At 40.2% G+C, this 22,697-nt stretch overlaps 1 protein-coding gene across 8 annotated transcripts in view; it reads right to left on the bottom strand.

Moving 5' to 3' along the window:
- The window catches only part of tns2a (tensin 2a), a 67,340-nt gene extending 45,086 nt beyond the window's left edge, over positions 1-22,254 (bottom strand). For 7 of the 8 annotated variants that reach the window (XM_034145270.1, XM_034145275.1, XM_034145273.1 and 4 more), the window contains exon 1: positions 21,680-22,254. In XM_034145270.1, coding sequence (XP_034001161.1) covers positions 21,680-21,811 — 132 coding nt within the window. In that variant the 5' untranslated portion in view covers positions 21,812-22,254. Of the gene's footprint in view, positions 1-11,970; positions 12,073-21,679 lie in introns of those variants that run through there. The other variant, XM_034145278.1, reaches the window with a different exon arrangement.
- Positions 22,255-22,697: the final 443 nt, after the last annotated feature.

Here is a 22,697-nt window from a genome sequence, read left to right as displayed (position 1 = left end):
TCACATCCCAAGCTGCATCCCCAAAAAGTGTATTATGTTGTTACACCGTTTCAGATGTTATGTTTCAGTTGTGCTCTTGATAAGCCATTAAAACAGTAAAAACACGTTCAGTTTCCTTTTGCTTTTTGTGTCTCCTGTACACCAAAACATACCCATCTGTGATGGAAAAAGAAAGTAATCCAAAAGTAATCTAAAAGTAATCTGATTACGTTACTTTTTTAAGACACGTAACTGTAACTGTATTCGGATTACTTTCAGAGCCATGTATTCAGTAATCAGTAACTGATTACATTTACAAAGTAACCCTCCCAACCCTGGATGTATGTAGATAGTATAAGAAATGTGCAGAATATGACAGTTTAATGGTGGAGGTATACACATATATTGATAGATGTCTTGTAATGCACTGTTGAGGAACCTGCGACCCAAGTTTTTAGTTCACTACACCGTAGTTGTGTATAATATGATATGTCAATAAACCTTAGAAAATCTTGAAAGGGATGTGCAAAATAGTCATTATATACAGTCTTTAATTAACTATTAGTAGAGAATAATGAGTAATGAATATACTTTATAGGGATCCTATTAATATCTAATAATAAAAATAATAAAATTCAATAACGTGCTTTAACCACTAGGTGTCCCTTTCTATCAGCTGTGCACCGTTATGGTGTAAATACAGCCTATCTACCAATTGGATCAAATATAAAAGTCAGCCGAATTAGTGTTGATACTGCAAGGAGACGTATTGTGTGAAAAGAAATGTAAGATGTTGTTTAATTGCTGATATATTTATGATCCACGTCACGTTTTCAGTTTTGGCGGCAGTTCTTCCTGTTTGTCTAGAAGTCTTCTCATCAGGGCTCTATAAATAGCGAACTACGGCAGATATGTAATATTTAATGCAGCCGAACCGTGTATTACAATGCCGTTATGTGATGACTTTCAAAGAGAAAAGCAAGCACACTCGGAATAAAGTATTATTTTATTTAAAAAAAAAAAAATCGGATTTCACATCGCATAAACACCATATCCCAGCGTGCATTGCGGCTAAACCATCCAATCACCGAGCTGAGGATCTTGCCTACGTCTGTTTCCGGTATTGTTTATGACGGATGTATTTAGTTATACTGTAGTGTCGAGAGACGGGAGTCGGAGGCGGGGTATCAAAGGTACAAGCTAGACTTTTATTTAGCATCAGAACAACATGTAAACAGCTTCAAGCCCGGGAAGCGAAGACCAGCGGAAACAGGAAATCCGGTTAACTAAAATGTCCGTGCGGAACAATACCCCAACCCATAGATCCGTGGGTGAATAATGTCAATCACGACAATACACACATTCCTTCACATTTACATTTAAATTTACGTTAAAGTATTTCGTGAGGCCTTCTAAAATGTTTTTAAATATAACTACGGTTCTAGTTGAAGAGTTTGTAAATTAACATGAACCCAAACTGTTGCCTGGCAACGCAATCGCATAACGTCACGTCCGTTAATTCCACACACATGGATTAACATCGATTTAATACATTAATGTAGCCTTTGTTTCTGCTAAAAGATGTGTCGACCAGCTGGGGCAACAAGAAAATCGGCGAAATCGAGTGTGACTATTAAAAAATAAATCATTATTATATTAATATTGACAATAACAACCGACCGTCATGGTAGAGCATTTGCTTGGCCCATGTTAACAATAGCGTGTAACTGTCACGTTTGAAGGGACGAAATCGTGACATCTTCACGTCTCCCAGCATGGTAAATCGTCACATGTTCACGTCTTGCCGTGATACCGGGTTGGTATACCCATGGGGCCCACGGTAAGTTTAAAAAAGCACAGTTACTGTCAGCTAAACCACAGTGGTGATGTGGGCTGAGAGATAAACACGTAGATGAGAGGTTGGCTACATTCTTCCTGTTTCAGACACAATCAAGACCACTTTATAGTCCAACCACAGGCAATCATGGTCAGACAGCGATTCACCACTCTGCTACTGAATGCTGAATAAGGTCTCATAAGGATTGACAACAATACAAGCTGCTTTACTCTTCATGTAAGTGGACTGGTTGGTTAGTCTCCACTGGTGAACACCTTTGTTTTATACAGCTGACAACCGTTGGTGACCTAGGGGGTTTAAGGTGCTAACCATGAACTGCAACATCCCCAGTTTGCGTCCGGAATCATTCCCAATTACATTTTATTTCCTGTCACCTCTCTATTTTAGCTTTCCAATAAAGGTCAAATGCCATACTGTATCTTGCAATGTTAACAAAAGTGATAAGTAATATGTGTATCCGCTCTTCAATTCAGATCCACTTTTCATCAAATTCAGGCCAGTTGGTTTTGCGCAAACATACTGACAAAAAACCCCATACTGCACTAAATACATATCCTCATTGGCAGAGGTTATACTGTAAGTGCTTCTTTGCCAAATGCAACATGATAGCAAATTGGTTAGTGTGACCAATTACTTTCCCAAAGAAACTGCAGGTTTGAAGTACACTTCACAAAAATATTTGTTAAGGCAGAGACTTATGAGATTCTAAAATAGTAATGATCTCAGTGAGGTTTAACCTGTTAAGCCCCAAGCCTGTTTTTCAGGTCTCAGGCTCGAGAATGACATTCCCAGAACAAATGACTATATCTTCACTTCTAAAAGGGGTAAATTAATAATCTTTTTTCTCAAAGCAATGATAAACGAGTGGTTTTTATTTTAAAGTAAATTCAGATTGAAGCTAACATTTTAAATTATAGTGTCCGTCTAAAGAAAAACCATTACTTATAGTGAAAACCACCCTTGAATGATGGGATAGTAGACTAAAAGCTTTAGGAATCCAAACTATAACGTATAATAAGTACCCTGTATCAAGATTGATGCAAAACAAGTTAAATTTGACCTTTTTTAGAGAGGTTTAGAAGAAAAAACCCCACTTCTGGGGTCATTTGGGTGTATTTGCCATATCTCTGGAACCCATCGGTCGATTTTGGTGATTGACACCACTTTTGAACCGTTAGAGCCAATAAAATCGAGGGGAAGTTCCTAAAATCCATCTAAACATTACCATTGGTGAAGAGAGTGATGCGCAGCCGGCATGCCCAAAACCGGAAGCTGGGTTACAGCTCTCATACACTCTATATGAAAACTCAGTTTTTGACAAAATGTTATGATGGATTATCAGTAATCATTTCAAAGTGACACAGAGACATTGGATTAACCTTCAGCAGCGTTTTTATTAGGGATGCTCCGATCGCCAATTTTGGGGCCGATCGCCGGAATCAGTATCGGCCGATAACGATCGCCGATCCGATCGATATAGGGATCTTCCATTTAAAGTGATGTTTAAAACTCAGTTAATGGGGCTCAGTTAATGGGGATCATTCACTGGCGCTTCCACAAACAACAACCAACATAATTATTACATTCAAATGAAGTACATTATTCAAGTTTACATTAACTTTGGATAATAACACGGGAGAAATTAGCGGAATCGCTCTCTTTTCCTCTCTCCCCCTCTCATACCTACAGCTAAAAGTATGAAGTTAGCAAGTTAGTTATTTCTGAACTCTAGAAGGATTTAAAGAAAACACCTCTTTGAATTAAATAGTAGGCATTGATAAAAGCTTCAGCTAGCTGTTCAGATGGAAAACATATTTTCCCTGAATTTGATTAGAAAATATATTTCATAACGCATAAATATGTATTACAGGAGAAAAAAAGGGCAACTGTTAAACAACATTGCTGCAACAATAGTAAGTATTAAACTCAGTTTTATTTCAAGTTAGTTCAACAAGCCTGTTTTGTCATAAAGGCAATATGGAACAAACATGTCTGCTTTACTTTCTCCTTTGTTAAAATAGGTACATTTAAACACTCTCAAGAGCAAAAGCATGGTTAAGTATTTAACATTAACATCATATATAATAATAGTTAGAAAGAAGACAAGTCCCCTGCAGAATAATTAAAGAGTTCAGGAAATGTGGTCCTGTATCATGGGGAAACTACTGCATGGTCACCTTAAAAACTAGCAAATCTGTAGAAACACTGCACATGGCTCAACCTGGGAGTCCAGCAAAGCAAACCTCAGTAAAGGCGGTTTACAACAGAAAACAGCTGGTAGGGTGTATTTGCAGTAAAAAACAACCTGTGATGCTAAGCCTGATCCCCATGATAGTAATTACCTTCACCACTGTAATGGATAAAAAACATCTTCCCCTGGTACAACATGTGTTATTCAGCATTCAGTAGGCTGATACTGGTTGGATCATTCAACAACATAAACACTTTCAAAATAAAAGCACAATTGTTAGCAAAAAAACAAATCTATTTAATTCCCTGATACTGTAGATGCACAACCATTACTGACAAATACTGATGGACAAACCCTCACAAGCATACAGAACATGTGACCACTAAGCTACAGTACAAAGCCTCCACCAGCTGGGACCTGCCTGTATTTCCACTGAAGTGACACAACCTGTAAACAGCTACCTGAGACCTCAGGAAGAGAAACTCAACACACACAAACTCACGTGTAGACGTGTGTCCCAGCAGACAGTCAGTGGAAACAGACAGCCTTCCCCTTTCCTCTTCCTGTCACCATATACACCCCTCCTGTATCCCAGAACCTCCCCTACAACTTCTGTTACGCACAAGAAACCCTTTTTCTAATATTTTTAGCTTTTTGGCAGAATAGGGACCAGGGGTTTTCTGGAGTCAAAGAAATGCTTTCTAACAAGAATATTCCCCCCCCCCCCCCTTTTTGGCTGTACGTCTGCCAGCCATCACTGAACAGAAGCTGGATTGAACGTGGGAGGGGTTGGACACAAGAGATGCACACACGGGTGTTGATTTATGGATACAAATGTAAAAACAAATACACAGAAACCATTCCTGCTCCTGGAAACTCGCGTGCTGCTTCCCTCTTCTTCCTCTCTAAAAATAGTCTTGATATTTAGACAATGATGGGCATTGTGTGGGTGTGGGGACCACAGGACCGTGACCTCAGCTTCAGCTGCAGATGGTCAACGAGGACACACATCGAAAGAAGCCTCGAGGGGGAAACTCTTTATTCTGATTTTGTCATTAGAAGAACTCCGTGACTCAGATCTTTAGATCATTGCTTTCAAGCCTGGCACAGTCATTTAGCTTTGTGTCACTTCTGCACAACCAAAAGTCTGGCCAACCCTGGCACCACCAGGACAAACTGCATGAACTTTTTTTTCGAATTTCATCACAAGAACTTTTTACTGATTAGTTGCAAAATATGTTTTGTCCTGAATGTGTGAAATTAAGTCCTGTTTAGCTCTAAATGAGGTTAGATTGTTTGCACCTGGGTCTAAGTGGCACTAATTACAAAGCTCCTCCCTAATTGGCCACAGGCAACAGGTGACAGGGTTTAAAGGCTTTTGGAAGAGAGCAAACTGGTTGGTCTCCAGGATAAATGTATTAAGGCGGGTGTTTTGTGTAATTTGAAGGTGTTTGCTCAGTAATGATTTGTTGGGCGCTAAGAAATAAACCTAATGAAGTGAGTTTTGCTTCACCTTTTTTTTATACATTTTGTTCATCTAAAAAACCGGGCTGGTACATTCTTATCACTCAGACTACCAACCATCCTCAAGTACAACAGCAACTTTGTGTTCCAAGCTAAAAAGACAATTCAAAACACTAAACCAGGCATCCTCAAAGTCCGGACTCCGGTCCGGATCCGGACCGAACCACAACTGTCTCTGGACTCTGAGCAAATTATACTTTTCATATGTATTATCTGTGTTATCTGTTATCTGCGAGACATTGCCACAACGCAACGAGTCAAAATTCTCCGCTATGTCCACTGCATACAGCGCTCTGCATGTACGACTGTTCCACTGTCTGTGTGTGTCTGTCAACGCATTGGTCCAATCACATTCAGCATCCCGTCAGCGTTTTTTCCCCCCACCAACAGTCTGCGAATCAGAGGCACAGTAGGGCGGGTCTTCGCGGAATGCGGGTGGGAAAAATGCGTGTGTCGTGTCGTCTCTTTCAACCTGTCTGAATCAGAGCTAGAGTTTAAAAAAAAAAAAAGTCAGAGCGAGAGTTAACAGCTCATCTAGTTGCATCTGTACTGTAGCTAGTAGCCTAGTTTCACCTACCGGAGTGGCATGGGGTGGCAACTGCCACCCTAAAAATAGGCTTTGCCACCCCAGCTGCCACCCCAGTTGGCAGCTTTGTTTTGAAAGAAAAGTTGTGGCTCATCTGACATTTATGAGAGAAAGTCTCTAATGTCCGAGTGCAAGTGAATGCAGCACAAGATGCACGTCTTGTAACCCCTCCCCCATCCCTGGCGCGAGCGTGGAAATATGATTGGCGGAGATTTCATTTGAACGGGACAGCGCAAAACGAGAAGCATTCGCACCCAAGTACTGAAGGAATGAGGTATTTGCGGTCTACAATGACAGAGAAGAGACTGTCAAGTTTGGCTGTACTCAGCATTGAATCAAAACGCACTAAAGCTTTAGATCTTACTAAGTTTGTGAGGCGTTTTGCTGAACAAAATGGTAATCGCTTTATTCAGCTGTAATAGAGATGTCAACTTGATGCTCTGCTCACGGATGAGCATACAAAACTGTTAAGATGATGACCTTACGTGTGTAAATATATATTTTTCTTTGTGGGGGTCTGCCCCCAAAAAACTGTTTTAAGTCCTGAGAAAGTCAAATAAGACGGTGTGTAAAACTACACTGCCCAGCCAAAAAAAAGTAACCACTTTGATTTAACTAGGCCAGTAGGTAAGGGCATTCCACTGGATAATAACTGAGGTATAAAAGAATGCATGACTGAAGTGATGGAGACCATGTTTGAAGGCAAACAAAAAGAGGAAATAACAGGTCAAATCAAGCAAATCCCCCTCTCAGATTCCACAGCAACCAGAAGAACATAAATACTGGCTGGTGATTTGATTAATCAGCTTTGTGATGGAATAAAAAATGCACAGTGCATTTCCTTAGCTGTGGATGAGTCCACTGACACCACTGACAATGCTCAGTTGCTGGTGTTTGTGAGTTTTTATGATGAGGCAAAGGGGGAGTTTGTTGAAGATGTGTTGGGCCTGACGAACCTCAGTGGACACACAAGGGGGCAAGACATTTATAAAGCAATAATGGGAATGCTGAATGAAAGAGGGTGCAGCTGCCTTTATTCATAACTGTGCAGCTCTTACACTGCGACTCTGAGGGATCAAGCACAGACACAATAACAATGAAAACTGCTGCATACAGATTATTTTTGTTTTTGCAACCTCGTGTTAAGAATCTTGTTGCAATTGTTTAAAAATTTGAATGACCGTAATAAACGGACCTTTGTCTTATTGAAACATTTTTTTTTTACCTTTAAGATTTGTATTTGAGTACCCCTGCACTAAACCAAATGCATGTTCCTCTGTTTACAAAGAGAATATAGAAAAATGTGCCTCTGCTTAAGCAATATTACCACAGCTTTGGCTAGGATGCAACAAGGTTAAAGATCTATGGATAGGAAATTCAAAATGTAGATACCAAAATACCTATTCTTGGAGATCTGCATGATTAATATACTGTTCACAATAGGATTGACTGCAATGCACCATTCCAAAGTTCTGTGCTATTACAGTATAACGTTCTGCAAGTGAGCTCACAAAAGACAGTCCAGAATAGATTGATGTAGCAGAACTGGACATATCTTCTTAGCACATGCATTACCCACAATTAAAATCTTCTGCATACAGTTTTGAGGAAGATTCAGGAGTATTAATCTAGTTTTTCCTTTATCTAAAACCTCAGATTTTTTCTATTTTCAAACTGGCAAAGACAGTTGTCCCATTGACAATCAATAAATGGGAAAATACACAGAATTGACCCTTAGTTTCAATACAAATCCCCTGACTCCTTTTTTTTTACAGAAACATTTATTTATCCATCAGAAATGGATAACAAGCCAAGCAACAAGTCTGTTATGTCAGCTTGTCGCAGTATGTTACACTCCAACACACACAGTCTTTCAGTGGTGAGTGTTTTCTTGTATACTTAAATCCCACCCTCCATTGAGAGTGTTTCTCATGGGTCTGGGTTCCTGCATCATTTGTTGGCATCAAGGCCAGCGTTTGTGTTAATAAACGTGTCAATTCATTTGTGTGTGAGTGTGCACGTGTGTGTCAGAAGGGTGGGACAGGCAGTGGAGGGAACAGAGACTGCCTGTTCCCGAGGTGAGGTCAGCATGATGCACTTCCGTTTGCTAGGACTCCTGCTGTTAACACAAACACACACACAAACACACAGTGATGTTTCTAGGGGGTGAAAATGCAATATAAACTAGTGTGATATTCAAATCACGGTAACGGCGATATTTGGTCAAATATGTGAAAATATCTCATGGACGTTTTTTAGTGCCTAGCCCACAAACATAATCTACTTAAAAAAACACCATTATCTTTTATTATATTTCTAATTGATAATGCTAATGTTTAAAAAATGGTCATTCCCCCTTAGCCTTACCATAACTGCGACTTGCCTAAGCCATACACCTTCATCTTAAATCCTAAAATGTAATGGTTTAAGGAGCATTTTCTCCCTAAAAGGAAGGGGACCATCACCATCCCCCTGCAGTTGTTGATATTTAGTGGCAAAATGTACCATCTGTTTTGCCTCAAACAGTTACTTAATGTTCTATGAAGTGGCCTTGGTAAGTGGATGACATCATCCAGGGGGATGAAGTGATGGTTAAGCATGTTAGTTAGAACCAGATATGTTCAGGTTGAAGCCTCAGACCATGACAGATGTTTTTCAAGGAAACCTGTTACTGCTCCGAGAAGAAGCAAGTCATTGGCATCCATTCTGTTTTATAACTCTAGGACTTTCCAGGCAGGAGTGAATGGCTGCTACTGTAGATTTCAGTGTTACTGCATCTGGCACTAGGGAATGTGAGCCAGGCTCTGTTTCAGTGTCTCGGGCCTGGCAGTGAACAGGGGGCGTCCCGAGTAAACACAGCCATCATGGACCATCAAACCTCTCAGTTACACCCAATCATTACAAATATAGAATACCTACTGTACACTGAGTACAACAACAGTACTGTACTGCTTAGAGAGCATCTCCAGTGGAGAACATCACTGACTTTCTGGAAGGCAACACTGACTACGCTAACACACACAAAATATAATCTTTTGTCCTTATACTGAAAGACAATATTCCCACAAATTACCTTACATGGCGAATGAAAAAGATTCTTCCACAAACATGCAACTGTCCAAAAAATATTATTTTTCACCAATGGCGGAGTTTCAGTGTGTGACTGAACCATAGACTGTATATGTCATGGCGAATGCAGTCGCTGCTTTATTTATGTCTGTATGACGTTGTTGTGAGTGTGGACGGAGCAGCTACAGGTTAGTTCAGCCTGATGGATCCGATTCCATTCAGAAAACACGCATTTTAAAAGCTTTTCGCCTGCCGTCTTGTCTGCAGACTTGTCAAAGCATTAATTCATGGTTTTTACTAACCGGTATCAGTATGTAGTTACTTCGGCATCACTTTGAAACGTGTATTACAATTAAATCATGGTCAATATGTTCATTTTGTTGTCGAGTTTCACCGCAGCTGTCAGTGTTTACTCCTGTCATTCAAACAAGACGTGCTGGAGAGGGGGCGGATCGATCAGGCTAAACTAACCTGTAGCTGCTCCGTCCACACTCACAACAACGTCATACAGACATAAATAAAGCAGCGACTGTATTCGCCATGACATAGACAGTCTGTGGTTTGTACTTGTTTAACTTTTGTCCAGTTTCTGAACAGATATGAGGAGCTGTGAGCTCTGAGTGTGTGCTAACAGCTAACGGTTGATGTGTTGGGACATGTTGCGCTCGGGTGCTGACCAATCACGAAGCGTCATTTCTTGACTGGCAGCAAAAACAACCAATCACAGCAGTGCTTCTCTGGCTGGCTCTGTCCAATCACAAACAAGAAGTGTTCTCCCTAAAGGAATACCCTTTCCGTCCAATGTGAAATGCTGTGGTGTTTTCTGAAATGCTGTTGTGTTTTGTGAAATGCTGCGGCGTTTTGTGAAATGCTGCGGCGTTTTGTGAAATGCTGTTGTGTTTTGTGAAATGCTGCGGCGTTTTGTGAAATGCTGCGGCGTTTTGTGATATGCTGTGGTGTTTTCTGAAATGCTGTGGTGTTTTCTGAAATGGTGTAGCGTTTTCTGAAATGCTGTTGCGTTTTCTGAAATGCTGTAGCGTTTTCTGAAATGCTGCGGTGTTTTCTGAAATGCTGTTGTGTTTTGTGAAATGCTGTGGTGTTTTGTGAAATGCTGTGGTGTCTTGCACTTCCGGGCCACCGTAATATATCACTACTTTTGGAACAGAGCCTTGTTCGATATATCCAAACCGAATATGCTGTTTACATGACCCGTATCAAATTTGGAATACTGTCCTTTTTTGGAATAATAGAATACTAGTGTGCATGTTTTGTTTGTTTTTTGCCAGGTTTTCCCAGACAAAAATGTTTTAAAATTACAATCTCTTTTTCCTATCTGATCAAAACGTCGGCTTACCGTCGCCTATCTACATTACATATGTTTCACCTCGGAGAAAAACTGCTAATGACCACTGTTATCAGCAAAGGAAAGGTTGGAGAGGTTGGACAATGTTATCTTGTTGTTAATGCACAGCTTTTTTTCCTCATGTCCCAAAGCAGGATAGGAACTATGATACCATGATATGGAGCCAACACTACTGTAATGGTCGGATGTATGAACCACGCAATGGCTATTAATCAGTGTAGGCACACACACACACACACACACACACACACACACACACACACACACACACACACACACACACACACACACACACACACAGACAGACAGACAGACAGACAGACAGACAGACAGACAGACAGACAGACAGTGTGTCCTTTCTACATTATTTTGTGACTGTTTGGAAAAATATCCACCCCAATATATTTTCTCTAGTCTTCTTAAAGAGTGGTCCAACACCAAGTTTGATCATGCATACGATACTTGGCATATCTCTAATTACAGCAACCTATACAACTTTGGCTTTTGAACACACACACACACACACACCTGCACATACACACACATACACACACCAAAGCTTGTCATCACAATCTGACAAGGCTGGGAGAAACAAATGGTTTGAGGTGTAGCTCATGCCTAATCTTCTTCATGGCACTAGCTTTTGACCAAATTGCAATTCTTGGCATCACATATGTCTTCAGCTGACAACAGAAGTATTACTCTGCGAGTGATGGGTAAGACAAATTAGCTAAAGCCGAGTGAGTGACAGCTTTTGTCCTTGAATTTGGACTATTTAGCCTTTGACCTAGAAAGAAATGTAAAGGAAATAGAAACCATCCCTAACTCATCGACACATTTTTACTAAATCATACTGAATTTAATAAAACATATTACAAATACTGTATATTTATAGCCTACTTATGAATACGTTTTAACATGGAATTATGTAATAATCTTATTGTAAAACACTACCCTCGTGAGAAACATGCTCCCCCTCTCTAACATGACTTGGCGACATTAACAGTAGCTGACGGGGCTGACGCAGTAACAGTGGGGGGGGGGGGGGGGGGGGGGGGGGGGCTGCTTAGTGCATCATATGACTCTATTCAGAACATTTTATGTCACTTTTAATTAAGTGCGACGCTGCTAGAAACTTCTCACAGAACAAGCCCCTCTTTTAGTCGCATAACTACAGTGTTAAACATCATTATTAAGTCTGTAAAAGTTGGGCAATAACTCATAAGAAAACTCATACAGGCAATACAGTAGGTAGCATGCTTTTTAAGTTATGGCGCCCCTGCACAGCCAACCCATGAAAACTCAGCATCATATGTGCACAAATTCTTAATCCAAACTGCAAAAACGGATTTAAGTAACCGCAAAATACTCTTTCCAGGCAAAAGAGGTTGGGGTCTTACCTTGTTCATTTTCCCGCTAATCATATTCCCTGGTTTAAAGGCTGCCTCTCATTCTCAGAGAACACCATCAGTAACATGTCCTGCCACTGAGGTAACTTTATTTTCTTTGCCCCGGTCCACCCTTCGTACAGGGGCTGCGAGGGGCGGAGCCACACGGAGGCTGGAAGCATGTGTGGACTATTACTGGATTACACCCCCCTGATTGGTCGGTTTCTGGAGGGGAGCGTAGAGATACTCGATTGTGATTGGCTGAATTAAACGCTCTAATATCCCTAGGAATAAAGTCAGATTGTGCTATAAAACGTTTCATAGCTTTTTTTAAAATCACATATTATTTACTTTACAGCTTCTGAAATACATTTGTGATGGGATTGTGTAATGTTAGGGTCTTTAGAGTAGTTGGAAATTGGTTTAAATGTAAACATCTTTAATTAGATAACCACAGAATCAGCTCTGTCATTCATAACAAGATCAAAATGATGGTATAGTGCAGGGGTGGGGAACCTCCGGCCTCCAGGCCGTATACGGTCCGAGAGACCATTTGATACGGCCCTTGAGGAAATTTATAAACACACACAAAAAAAAAATTAAAGAAATCTAGACTGCAAAATAATTAAACAAGCGAGTGCCTGAACTAAATACATTTGCACACATCTTGTGTCCATATCTTTCTGTTTGGGTGGTCATGCCACAACCGTGCACATGCATGTGAGTCATGGTAAGATATCTGGATTAAGAGGTTGCTTTTTCTTTGTAAAGCATGAAAGAAAGGCAAAATGAATGGGCTGTGATTTTAGTTTTTTTAAGCAGAGGTTGAGTTCAATCATTTGTACGGCCCTCGGAGGATGTTGTAAAAATTGAAATGGCACTTGAGAGGAAAAAGGTTGGTATTGTGGGTGGATCTGGGTGTGACTTTGTTAAAAAATAGTAGAAGAGGCGTAAAATCTTAGCATGTAAACAAACACACACACACACACACACACACACACACACACACACACACACACACACACACACACACACACACACACACACACACACACACAGACACACACACACAGAGACAGGTTAAATATCTTCTAAATACAAAGAAGGCATATTTAATTATGGGCCCCCTTTGCAGAGGGTGGCTCTGGGCCTCCTTCTCTCCTCCTCAATATACTGTACATCAGTAAGTACCTAATTAACAGACATGTGTGTAATTAAATATCGTATGAAATTAATGTTGACTGAACAGAAAGTATTTAAATGCTCAACTCTTTTTCTTCTTGCGTTCCTACACAATTAGCTCTTTAATGCCACTCCATCCTGTTCTACATGTTTTCATTTGTGTTGATTTTAAAGTATGATATCATAAATATAATGAGGGGATATTTTTATTGTGATTTTTTTCAGCGCTTTTTGTCTTTTTTTTCAGATCTTAAAGCTTTAGTTACTAAGCAGATTCAGATTAACAATACCAAATCTAACAATAAATAAATATTGATATTTCAATAAAGCTTGTTTTTTTCGTGGGGTGGGGATTGACAAGCTACTGTACCCAGCATTATTTTAAGTAATATATAAAATAAAATAGTATTTTGATGTTTATATGTTTGTACTTACTTACAGTCTTGTTGTTTTTCTACACCACCTTACACCTCAACCTACACCACCTTATTGCTGTTTTTACCGAAGTAAAAGAAGTGTGCACTTATCCCATCACAGCAAATATCAGACTATATTATTCTTAAAAATACTATATATTTCTCCATGCACCCCACTGCTAACTGCTAAAGTATCATCTGCATTTACCTTATTTACAAATCACTGCTCAAAAGTTGCTCTCTTGGGTCGTCATGTGTGGTCAGTACCCATGTTTACTCACAATATACCCCCAACCCACTCAAACAGATGTGCCTTCTTTAACATCTGCATTAACACTGCTGCTGAGTAGCAACTACTGTGTTAGTAGCAGCGCCTAGTGGTGAAATAAAAGCAATGCACCAAGTAAAATGTCACTTGATTATTATTGTATTCCTCAATACAGAGATTAACTCACCTTTTGGTACAGTGAATGTTGCTGAAGTGTTGGAAATTACATGAAGAAAGCATTTTTTGCATGTTTTTAAGAGCTCTACAATCGTAACAAGCAAAAACATTCCTTACATCAAACATGGCGATATAAATCTCTGACCCCTTGCCCAGAAATCTGCACATGCTTATGGTTGTGATTATATGTATATGCCCATGTGTGCACAGAGGTTCATTCCTTTCCAGTTGCCCGTCTTACATCGTTAGCCAGTATTATTCCCCAGCCTCAGACTCCTAATGCATCGAGCATTATTTCTGTCTGCAGCCTTAAATCTCTTAGTCACTTCCATATGTGTTAGATTGGCATCCAGGTACAGTATATCCCCGCCAATCAGTGTGAAACTTCTTCAGTAAACCCTCCAAACAACACGTGCAGTAATGCACTCCATTCCTTTCTCTCATAACCCAAGAATTTCCTGCTTTGACTGAAAAAAAAGTTGATGGATTGGGTGGTTCTTGGGGAGTTTAATTGTTTGTGGAATGTTCAGCTCCCTTTCTTGTGGATTGAGTAGAGATGGATTAAGAGGTGGAGAACAAAGTAGTAAGGTGGGGAGAAAGGTAATTGGGAGGTGCAGGGAGACCACATGCAATACAAGACGTAATACTGAGGGACCCTGAGAGACAGGAAGCTGGTCTTGGGATTGGAATGAGGGGTTGAGTAAAGTGGGGGAGGGTTGTGTTGGAAGGGATGGAGAAAAAGGGGGCACGCTTTTGCAAACATATGGCATGAATCCTGAGACAATTTTTCTTTGTACCTACAAAAACTCTGAATTACCTCACCCAATGCAAGGTGTTTGGGATTGGTATACTTCTTGAAATATTGCACGAATTCCAGGTGTTCTAGTCCTTATAGAACGGAGGATTTAGAGATCGGAGGAGGTGGAAGGACTTGGATCATGCTTGGAGGTAAATGAGAAAGAGGGGGACAGAGTTGGAACCAGGGCCAAGAGGAAATGAGGGGAAGAGGAGGAGGAGGAGGCTAGAAAAGGGGGCTGAGTTGCTTGACGAAGGATTGTGTAAGACAGCAGTACGCCAAAGGCTGATAAGGTGCAGCTGTTGAAGGAGCGAAAGCGCGAGAAAGCCGTGGGTGGGACACAAAGATACTGATGACCCCTCGAGCACATGTTCACATTTATTGTGCCGATGAGTTAAATAAAGTCCTTTCCATTAGCCATTAGCCAGTTATGCTGTTCGAACCCAGAGACCTATGTCAAAACTTGGGCAAATGTTAGACATTTTTGAGTGCATATTGCTTTGGGGTGTTTCTTTTAAGGGCGGTGCTGGGATTTGATGGGGGGGTTTTGCGGACTAACTGTGGGAGGAAATGGTTTATGTATTTCCTTTTTCCCTTGTTCAACTTTCATCTTTGTGCCCGCTAGAAACACAGCGACAATAATTCGAATCCTGCTGAGTTTGGGACGGATCATTGTTTTAAAGCCACAGGAATCTAGTCAGCCACATCCCCAGACTGGGGTTTACATAGTAATTCATCTTTTTTCTTACGTGTAGGAGTGTGAGAATTACGTAGATGTCTATTCTACCCTTCTTTGTTTTATTCTGGATGTTCTAGGGGGGGTCTATATTTAACCCCAGCCCGTCAGTGTTCCTTCCTGTTTTGGAAGTGTGTTTCTAGTGAATGCCTGTGGCTCAAGGCTTCAGTATTGGTCACGGCCAATATAAACTTTGTTGCTCATGAGAAATTACAGGGAAGCAAGACAAATACATACAAAACCGCTGTCACAACGCCTGCCCTCTATGTATTTCTGCACTCCACAACAATCACAAAAATAAGCAAAGCTAGTTGGATAACAAATTGAAATTTGCATCCACTGTGGTGACTAAAAGCAGCTTGAAAGAGAATAAACTCGACTTTCTAGAGTACAATAATTGGAAAATGACTATGTCGCTGGGCAAAACTACGTTTTGAAACTGTAGAGATAGGAATTGAGAAATATTACATTACAGATAAAGAGATTGTTAGAGCCACAATGAAGTCAAAGTTATTATTTAGATTCATAATTTGATAAATGAATTAATGATGGAAAATGATTTATATTGCCATGGTGAATATCTTTTGATGAAATGATTGTTTATTTTAAATCGTGAATATGATCTGTTTCCTTGTACCTTCCGGTGTTTATTTAAAGGGGACCTATCATGCAAAATGCACTATTGTACGTCTTTTATACAATATGTGTCCCCGGTGTTCCAGGGAACTCACCAAGTGTCAGAAAACACAACCCTCTCTATTTTCCTCCATACCCAAATCTCTAAAAAAGGGGCTGCAACGGATCTGATAAAAACTGATCCAGATTTGAACACTGTCCTGACGTCAGGATGGTGGCGCTACGGCTATTGGGCCAACTCCAACAATCAGGAGGAGACAGCCACGACCATTGCCGTTCGAAAGCGCTGGAGACGCTGTAGTACATATGCCAGGCCAGTAGATGGTGCTGTTCTCACAGAATCAGCCCTTGCAAAAACAGGGCTAAAAAAGTGCAAATTGAGCGAAATGAGGCATGGCTAAAATGCATGATCTGTTTGGTATTTTGAAAAAAGAAAAGTATAAATATGCCTTATATAGGTATGGTCCTACACTATATTATTATAATATAGCATGATAGGTCCACTTTAAGTGAGGTAATTGAGGACAGCCGCGGTGCTCTGAGACCTGATGAGACGGGGAGCGGAACAGTTTTTCGACCGAAAATTGTAAACCGAAATTAGTGTTGCAAATTGGACTGCAAAGTATAGTTTATATAGGAAAGTATATCGCCGAAATATTGAGTTAGATTTGTTATTTTGAGACTATTTAAGTCAATACTTTTTTTTAATAAATTACATTTTTTGACTGAAAACCTTCGGCTGCTTATTGCTTTGGATTGCGTGTCGTCAACCCCGCTCTATAGTGGCAAAAGGAAACCTTGGATGCCACTACAGAGATCTATATATTACCCCTTAATTAAGGACTAAAGCTTTGTTCAGACTGGTGGCCACAAAGCATTACTTTGGCAATCAAACAGTCCCACAATATACTCCAAACCCAAATACATATTTTGGACAGATTTACTTTAAAATGTTGCAACTGCAAAAACACCCCACATGAAATGACACTTTTGCAAATCGGATTGGCTGAGCAGAATCCATGCTGATAGCAGCAGAGTGCTATAGAGGACAACATTAAGGAAAAACACAGTCCTTGGACAGAAGCCGAAAGAAGCACAATTGATTGTTTGTTTCGCGAAAAGATTGGAATCGAATTTCTGAAGCTTCACCAGAATAGCAACACATGTAGATCTTGGTGATGTCTTTTCTTTCAGATAACAGTAGGTCTTAAAAAGAGATGGGGTCATTACTAAAAAAAAGTAATATATTACACTACTTCGTTACTCTCTACATAAAGTAACTCGTTACTTTACTCGTTACTTTACTCGTTACTTTACTCGTTACTTTACTCGTTACTTTACTCGTTACTTTACTCGCAGGGCCGGCCCGCCCCTCGAAAGTTATCGCTGACTCAGCCATGTTTATGCAGCACTGCACGTGGAGATGTGGACGCAAGTCGCGCAGATTACGTACATATAAACCTGCGGCGGAAACCCCTCTTGTCTGTCAGTGTGATTTTATAAAAGTAACGAAGTAACGCGTGTCGGGGCAATGATAGTAACGCGTTACTTTGTAACGCGTTACACCCAACTCTGGTCTTAAAGATCACAAAATTGGACAGATCAGAAAAAATATGTTTACAACAGAACCCCAAGTTGGCAGTTTCATTACTTGTGCCTGAGGCTTGTCTACTCTGATTTATTTCACATTAATTCAACATCATTCTGCAGGGTTTGTGCTCTTTTTTTTTTTTTAATTGTAAGAGAGAACCATATGAACTTTTTTGTATGTCCATCAGACTCTGTTTATTTGAGGAATCCATTTTAAGGAGGCAAGGCAAGGCAAGGCAAGTTTATTTATATAGCACCTTTCAGTATGTGACAATTCAAAGTGCTTTACAAAATAAAAGACATTTAAGAATAAATACAGTAAAAACACATTATATAATGGCATTTTACAACAGGCATTTAAAAGGCAAAGATAATAAGATAAACACAACAGTTATACAATACATGAATAAAAAGCAAACTGCAGTGTGAATATGAGCAGTTCAATTAAAAGCAGTTCAATTAAAAGCAGCGGCAAAAATATATGTTTTCAGTCTCGATTTGAAAATAGTAAGGGTTTCTGCGGACGTGCATGATTCAGGCAGTTTGTTCCCGATTGTGGGGGCATAATAGCTAAACGCCGCTTCTCCATGTTTTGTTCTTACTCTCGGAAGCGGTCAGACCCGTTCCAGAAGACTAGAGTATTTATTGCTCAGCTACTCTCTATCAACAACTCTCAAGAAACATTTGGCAGCGAGGCAGTAAAGTGAATTCCCAAGTTTAGGCTAATCCAGTAGTTAGCTACAAGTTTTATTATTAAAAAAATAACCCCAATAATCACAAAACCATTCCTGACTAAATGAAGGATGTGTTTTGACCACACCCTGAAAACTGAAGCAAATATGTTCATTTAAGTAGGTAAAGAAACAGTTAATATACTGCATGACATTTTGGAAAAATATCTCAAAATGATTCTGAAAAACACATGTGATAAAAACATCCTCTTTCCCTGTTCCTGACATAACACCCAGTACTTTATGCAATGTGAACAACATGTGGAACATCATTATCTGTGCCAAGTGTTTCCAGTAAGTACTTGGCATGAATCTGACTGGGTATGTGTGTGGTTTATGCACGGGTTAAAACAAATTAAAGCCAAGCCACATTCTGGTCAAGTTCTCACTTATAGCTGTATCTTCCAACACCTACGATTGTCAATGGGCCCATAGAAAAAAGCATGAAATTATCAAAACAAGAAAGGATAAACAAGTAAATTAAAGTATGACCATAAATAGATGGGACATTTAGGATAATGAGTGGGATCTAACTGGTTCCCACAATCCTGTTTGGGGTCAGGATGACGTGGTCCAGAGGGCTCCTCATTCCCACGCTGTTCAACATGTGATACTGAGCCACTGGGACTGTGGTGCAACCAAGCATGCACACACAACCACACACACACACACACACACAAGCCCAGATGCAAGACATGCACATTTAGAAAAATGAACACAAACACTCTCACATCTGGATAAAAAAGCAACAGAGACTAAAAGCTGTATGTAATCAAATGTGATGTAAACTCTTGGACACAAGTCCTCAATGTTCTCTTGATGGCTAATAGCAGCTTAACCCTCCTGTTGTCTTCGGGTCAAATCTGACCGATTTACTACTTTCATCAATCATAACTTTTTTGTTTTACATTCGATTGCATTAAGGCTTTATGATATCCTTCACAGTAGACATTTGAACATATAAAATTGCTGATCACCACTTTCATTGAATTTTGGATGATTTAGTCAACTTTGTAACACCCATGGTGTTCCCGGTCAAAAATGACCGCCAAAAAGAAAAGGAATTAGTAACCATCCGGATCAGATAAAACACACACACAAACACCCACACACACACACATACTCTAGATGTGTTACCCCCCCGTATGTGCCCATTCCCCCCATGTGAATCACACCTGGCACTCACAAACACACACACACACACAGAACAATTTGACACATTTCCCGCTCTTATGTGCCCATCCCCCCACATGGATCACACCTGGCACACGCAATACATGTTCAGTGTCTATTCTTTGTATATTTACTGCAGTTTTTCATGTATACCAGTAGTCTGATACAATATTTACAGTTTGAAAGGGTGTTCAATGACATTTGGTGATGATTAATGGTTTTTGTGTTAATGTAATAGCAGTTAAAACAGGACCGGTCAAATTTGACCGCGAACACCAAAGTAATAAACGAAGACAATAGGAGGGTTAAGACAAGCTAGCTAGCCTGCCTCTGTTTACATGATGGTAATTCCCCAGCAGTGCTGTGGTCTTCACAACACTGCCATTGTCTCTGCACAGATGTGCCAGCAGCTCGGAGAAGCCATCGTCATCCACATCATCTTTCAAATCAAGGGCCAAATAAGACACACGCGCTCCTTGTGAGAATATAAACAATCACTTCTTCAAGTTTCTTCAGATCTCCTACACATGTCATGAGAGCGGAATAACACTAATATCACATTGGAATTTGATCAAATTTAAGGAAAGGATTATTTTTGGGTGGCACTTTTCTATCACACGTGGATCTGAAATTGACTGACCACATGATCCTAAGCTAATGCTGACCTTTGACCTGAGGGCAGGAAAAGGGAATTTCCCATCAGGTATTAAAAATATAACATGACCAGTGGCTTTACTCAATTCTAATCAAGCTTGGAAATCTCTTTGGATCAACCAAAAATACATTTTAAATATGCTCTTCTGTTGTTTTGACTTCTGAATTATGCTGAATAATCAAACGTTCAATGAGAATTCATCAATATGGTATTACATTTTTTGGCAAAACATTGGCGGATTAAGAACTGACAGTTTCAGAAAAGTATAAAATATTGATGCCACAGAATCCGACATATTGTGTTTTTTTTTGTTCTTTTCCCCTGTCCATACCTGGTCCCTACACTACCCAACTTGCGTCTCAACGGTTCAGTCTGAGTTCTGGGTGCCAGCAGTGTCAAACAAAGTTTTGAGCTGCTAGCCTCAGGGCTAACTTCCCAACCCCAATTTATTTCAAACTTGAAGTCAACAGACCCATCCAACACTGAGTCAAGTGACATCACTCAAGGAAATTGTTCATATTTCACACAGCTGTGTCTGTATCCAATTACTTTTTTTCACATGTTCAGTTGCACTCTACAACACCTGTAAACAGACTACAAGGACAATTTAATTTCGTTGTTCCCAGAATGCAGATTTATCATTTTTCTTAGCATACTATAAATGTCTTCTTTTGTGACTTTAAATTAAGTTCCATGTTCCCATAGACTTTATTGAGTATAATAAGAACATTTCTGCGTGTCAAAGACTGCAAGAAGAAAAATCTGATATTTAGTATCTAATAGACATATAAATGATATGCATACACGGTCAGTGCAATTATATTTCACGTGGAAGACATGCAATAAACACAAAGCCAATTTTTCCTCTAGTTTTCCAGTATCATAACTTTGACTTTGACAAAATGTGGCTTTTTATTGGGATTTATTTATGAAGCTGTTCTGTTAGATAATAGCCAAAATAATGTTCAAAACAGATGCCAGTACTTTAATCCAATCACAACAAAGGTCATGGCATTTTTCATCATCATACTCAAGATAGTCTTTTGGAAAATGGGTTTATGAAGCTATTATTATTATATGTGGAAAACCCGGAATAGCAAAGGGCTCTATAATAAAATAAATCATGCCAATAATATATAGGCCTAAATTAAATATAGTCATTGTGTATTATTGTGCATAAATCTTACATATAATCCCAAATAACGTATTCTCACTCAGCCAAGAAATTGCAACCTGCGTCATATTAACTGCAATCACAGTCACCGTGCACGTGCATATCAACAGATTCCTGCCCCATTACAGGGACCATGTTTATTTAAAATGTCACCACACACTCATGTAAACACTGCGTGCACACTGACCTTTGTCAGCCTCATCCTGGCGCTCTCACTCCTCTCCAGACTCCTTCTCTTCAGAGATGGGTTCCTGCCAACAGCCAACACTGGTTGCACCTCTTCCTCCCCACACCAGTCCGAACTCAGGACGCAACCCATATAGGTGACCGGCTCCTGGCCGCTGGACCTTTTTTTTTTTTTTAACCTCCTCCTCTCTTCTGTCCTCTCTCCCGCTCTGTCCGGCCCCGGGCTTCTGGGCAGATGTTTTTGTCAGCTGCAGAGAGAGGACAGGGAGGACCTTCCCCTTTTCCTGGCTCTTGCTACGGGGACAGAGGGAAGGATACACTCTGCATGCTCTTGCTGTTTCCCTTCCTCCCTTCTCCACACACTTTTACCTCTCTTTCCAACTTGCTGCACTCACATGTGGATTTTGCCTCCACCCCCTCTCTTCTTTGTTTCACCCAAACTTTCCTAGGCACTAATTTCTATCTGTTTTTGAGCAGACGATACCACTCAATACATCTCTGCACTCTCCTTCATTGCTTCTTTCTTCTTGCTTCTCTTCCCCTGTCCCAGTCCTCCCATCCCAAGAACAGCGTCTCTCCCTTCCTCCTCTCTCTTGCTTCTACCTCTCTTCTGGGGTTGCCTCACTCTTACATATACAATTACCTCTCTGTTCTCACCCCCACCCATCCACCCTCTCCTCCTCGGCAGTTTCCTGCTCCCAGATACAGGCAGCCCCTGTTTTTAGCTCGGCCAATACATTGTTGGTATTGTAGAAAACAACCAAGAGAACCAAACAGTGAGGGCAGCTGTTGGAATGCTGCGGTGATTCAGAATGGACTGAGCCTTCTCTTGTTTACAACCAGTGTGTGTTTCAATCCGGTCCCTTACACCACAGAATTTACCTAACATAAAAAAAGATGTATAAAGGAATGTCAGCTGCATATTGGTATATTGGTTTTCTGCCTGGATTGTAAAGGAGCACATAAAGGGAATTTATAGCATTTCTAAAAACATTAGCATCGCTCATGTTTCTGGTCCT

This window comes from Trematomus bernacchii, unplaced genomic scaffold, assembly GCF_902827165.1.
Source record: "Trematomus bernacchii unplaced genomic scaffold, fTreBer1.1, whole genome shotgun sequence".
Lineage (NCBI taxonomy): Eukaryota > Metazoa > Chordata > Actinopteri > Perciformes > Nototheniidae > Trematomus > Trematomus bernacchii.
This window is presented reverse-complemented; position numbering and strand designations above follow the sequence as displayed.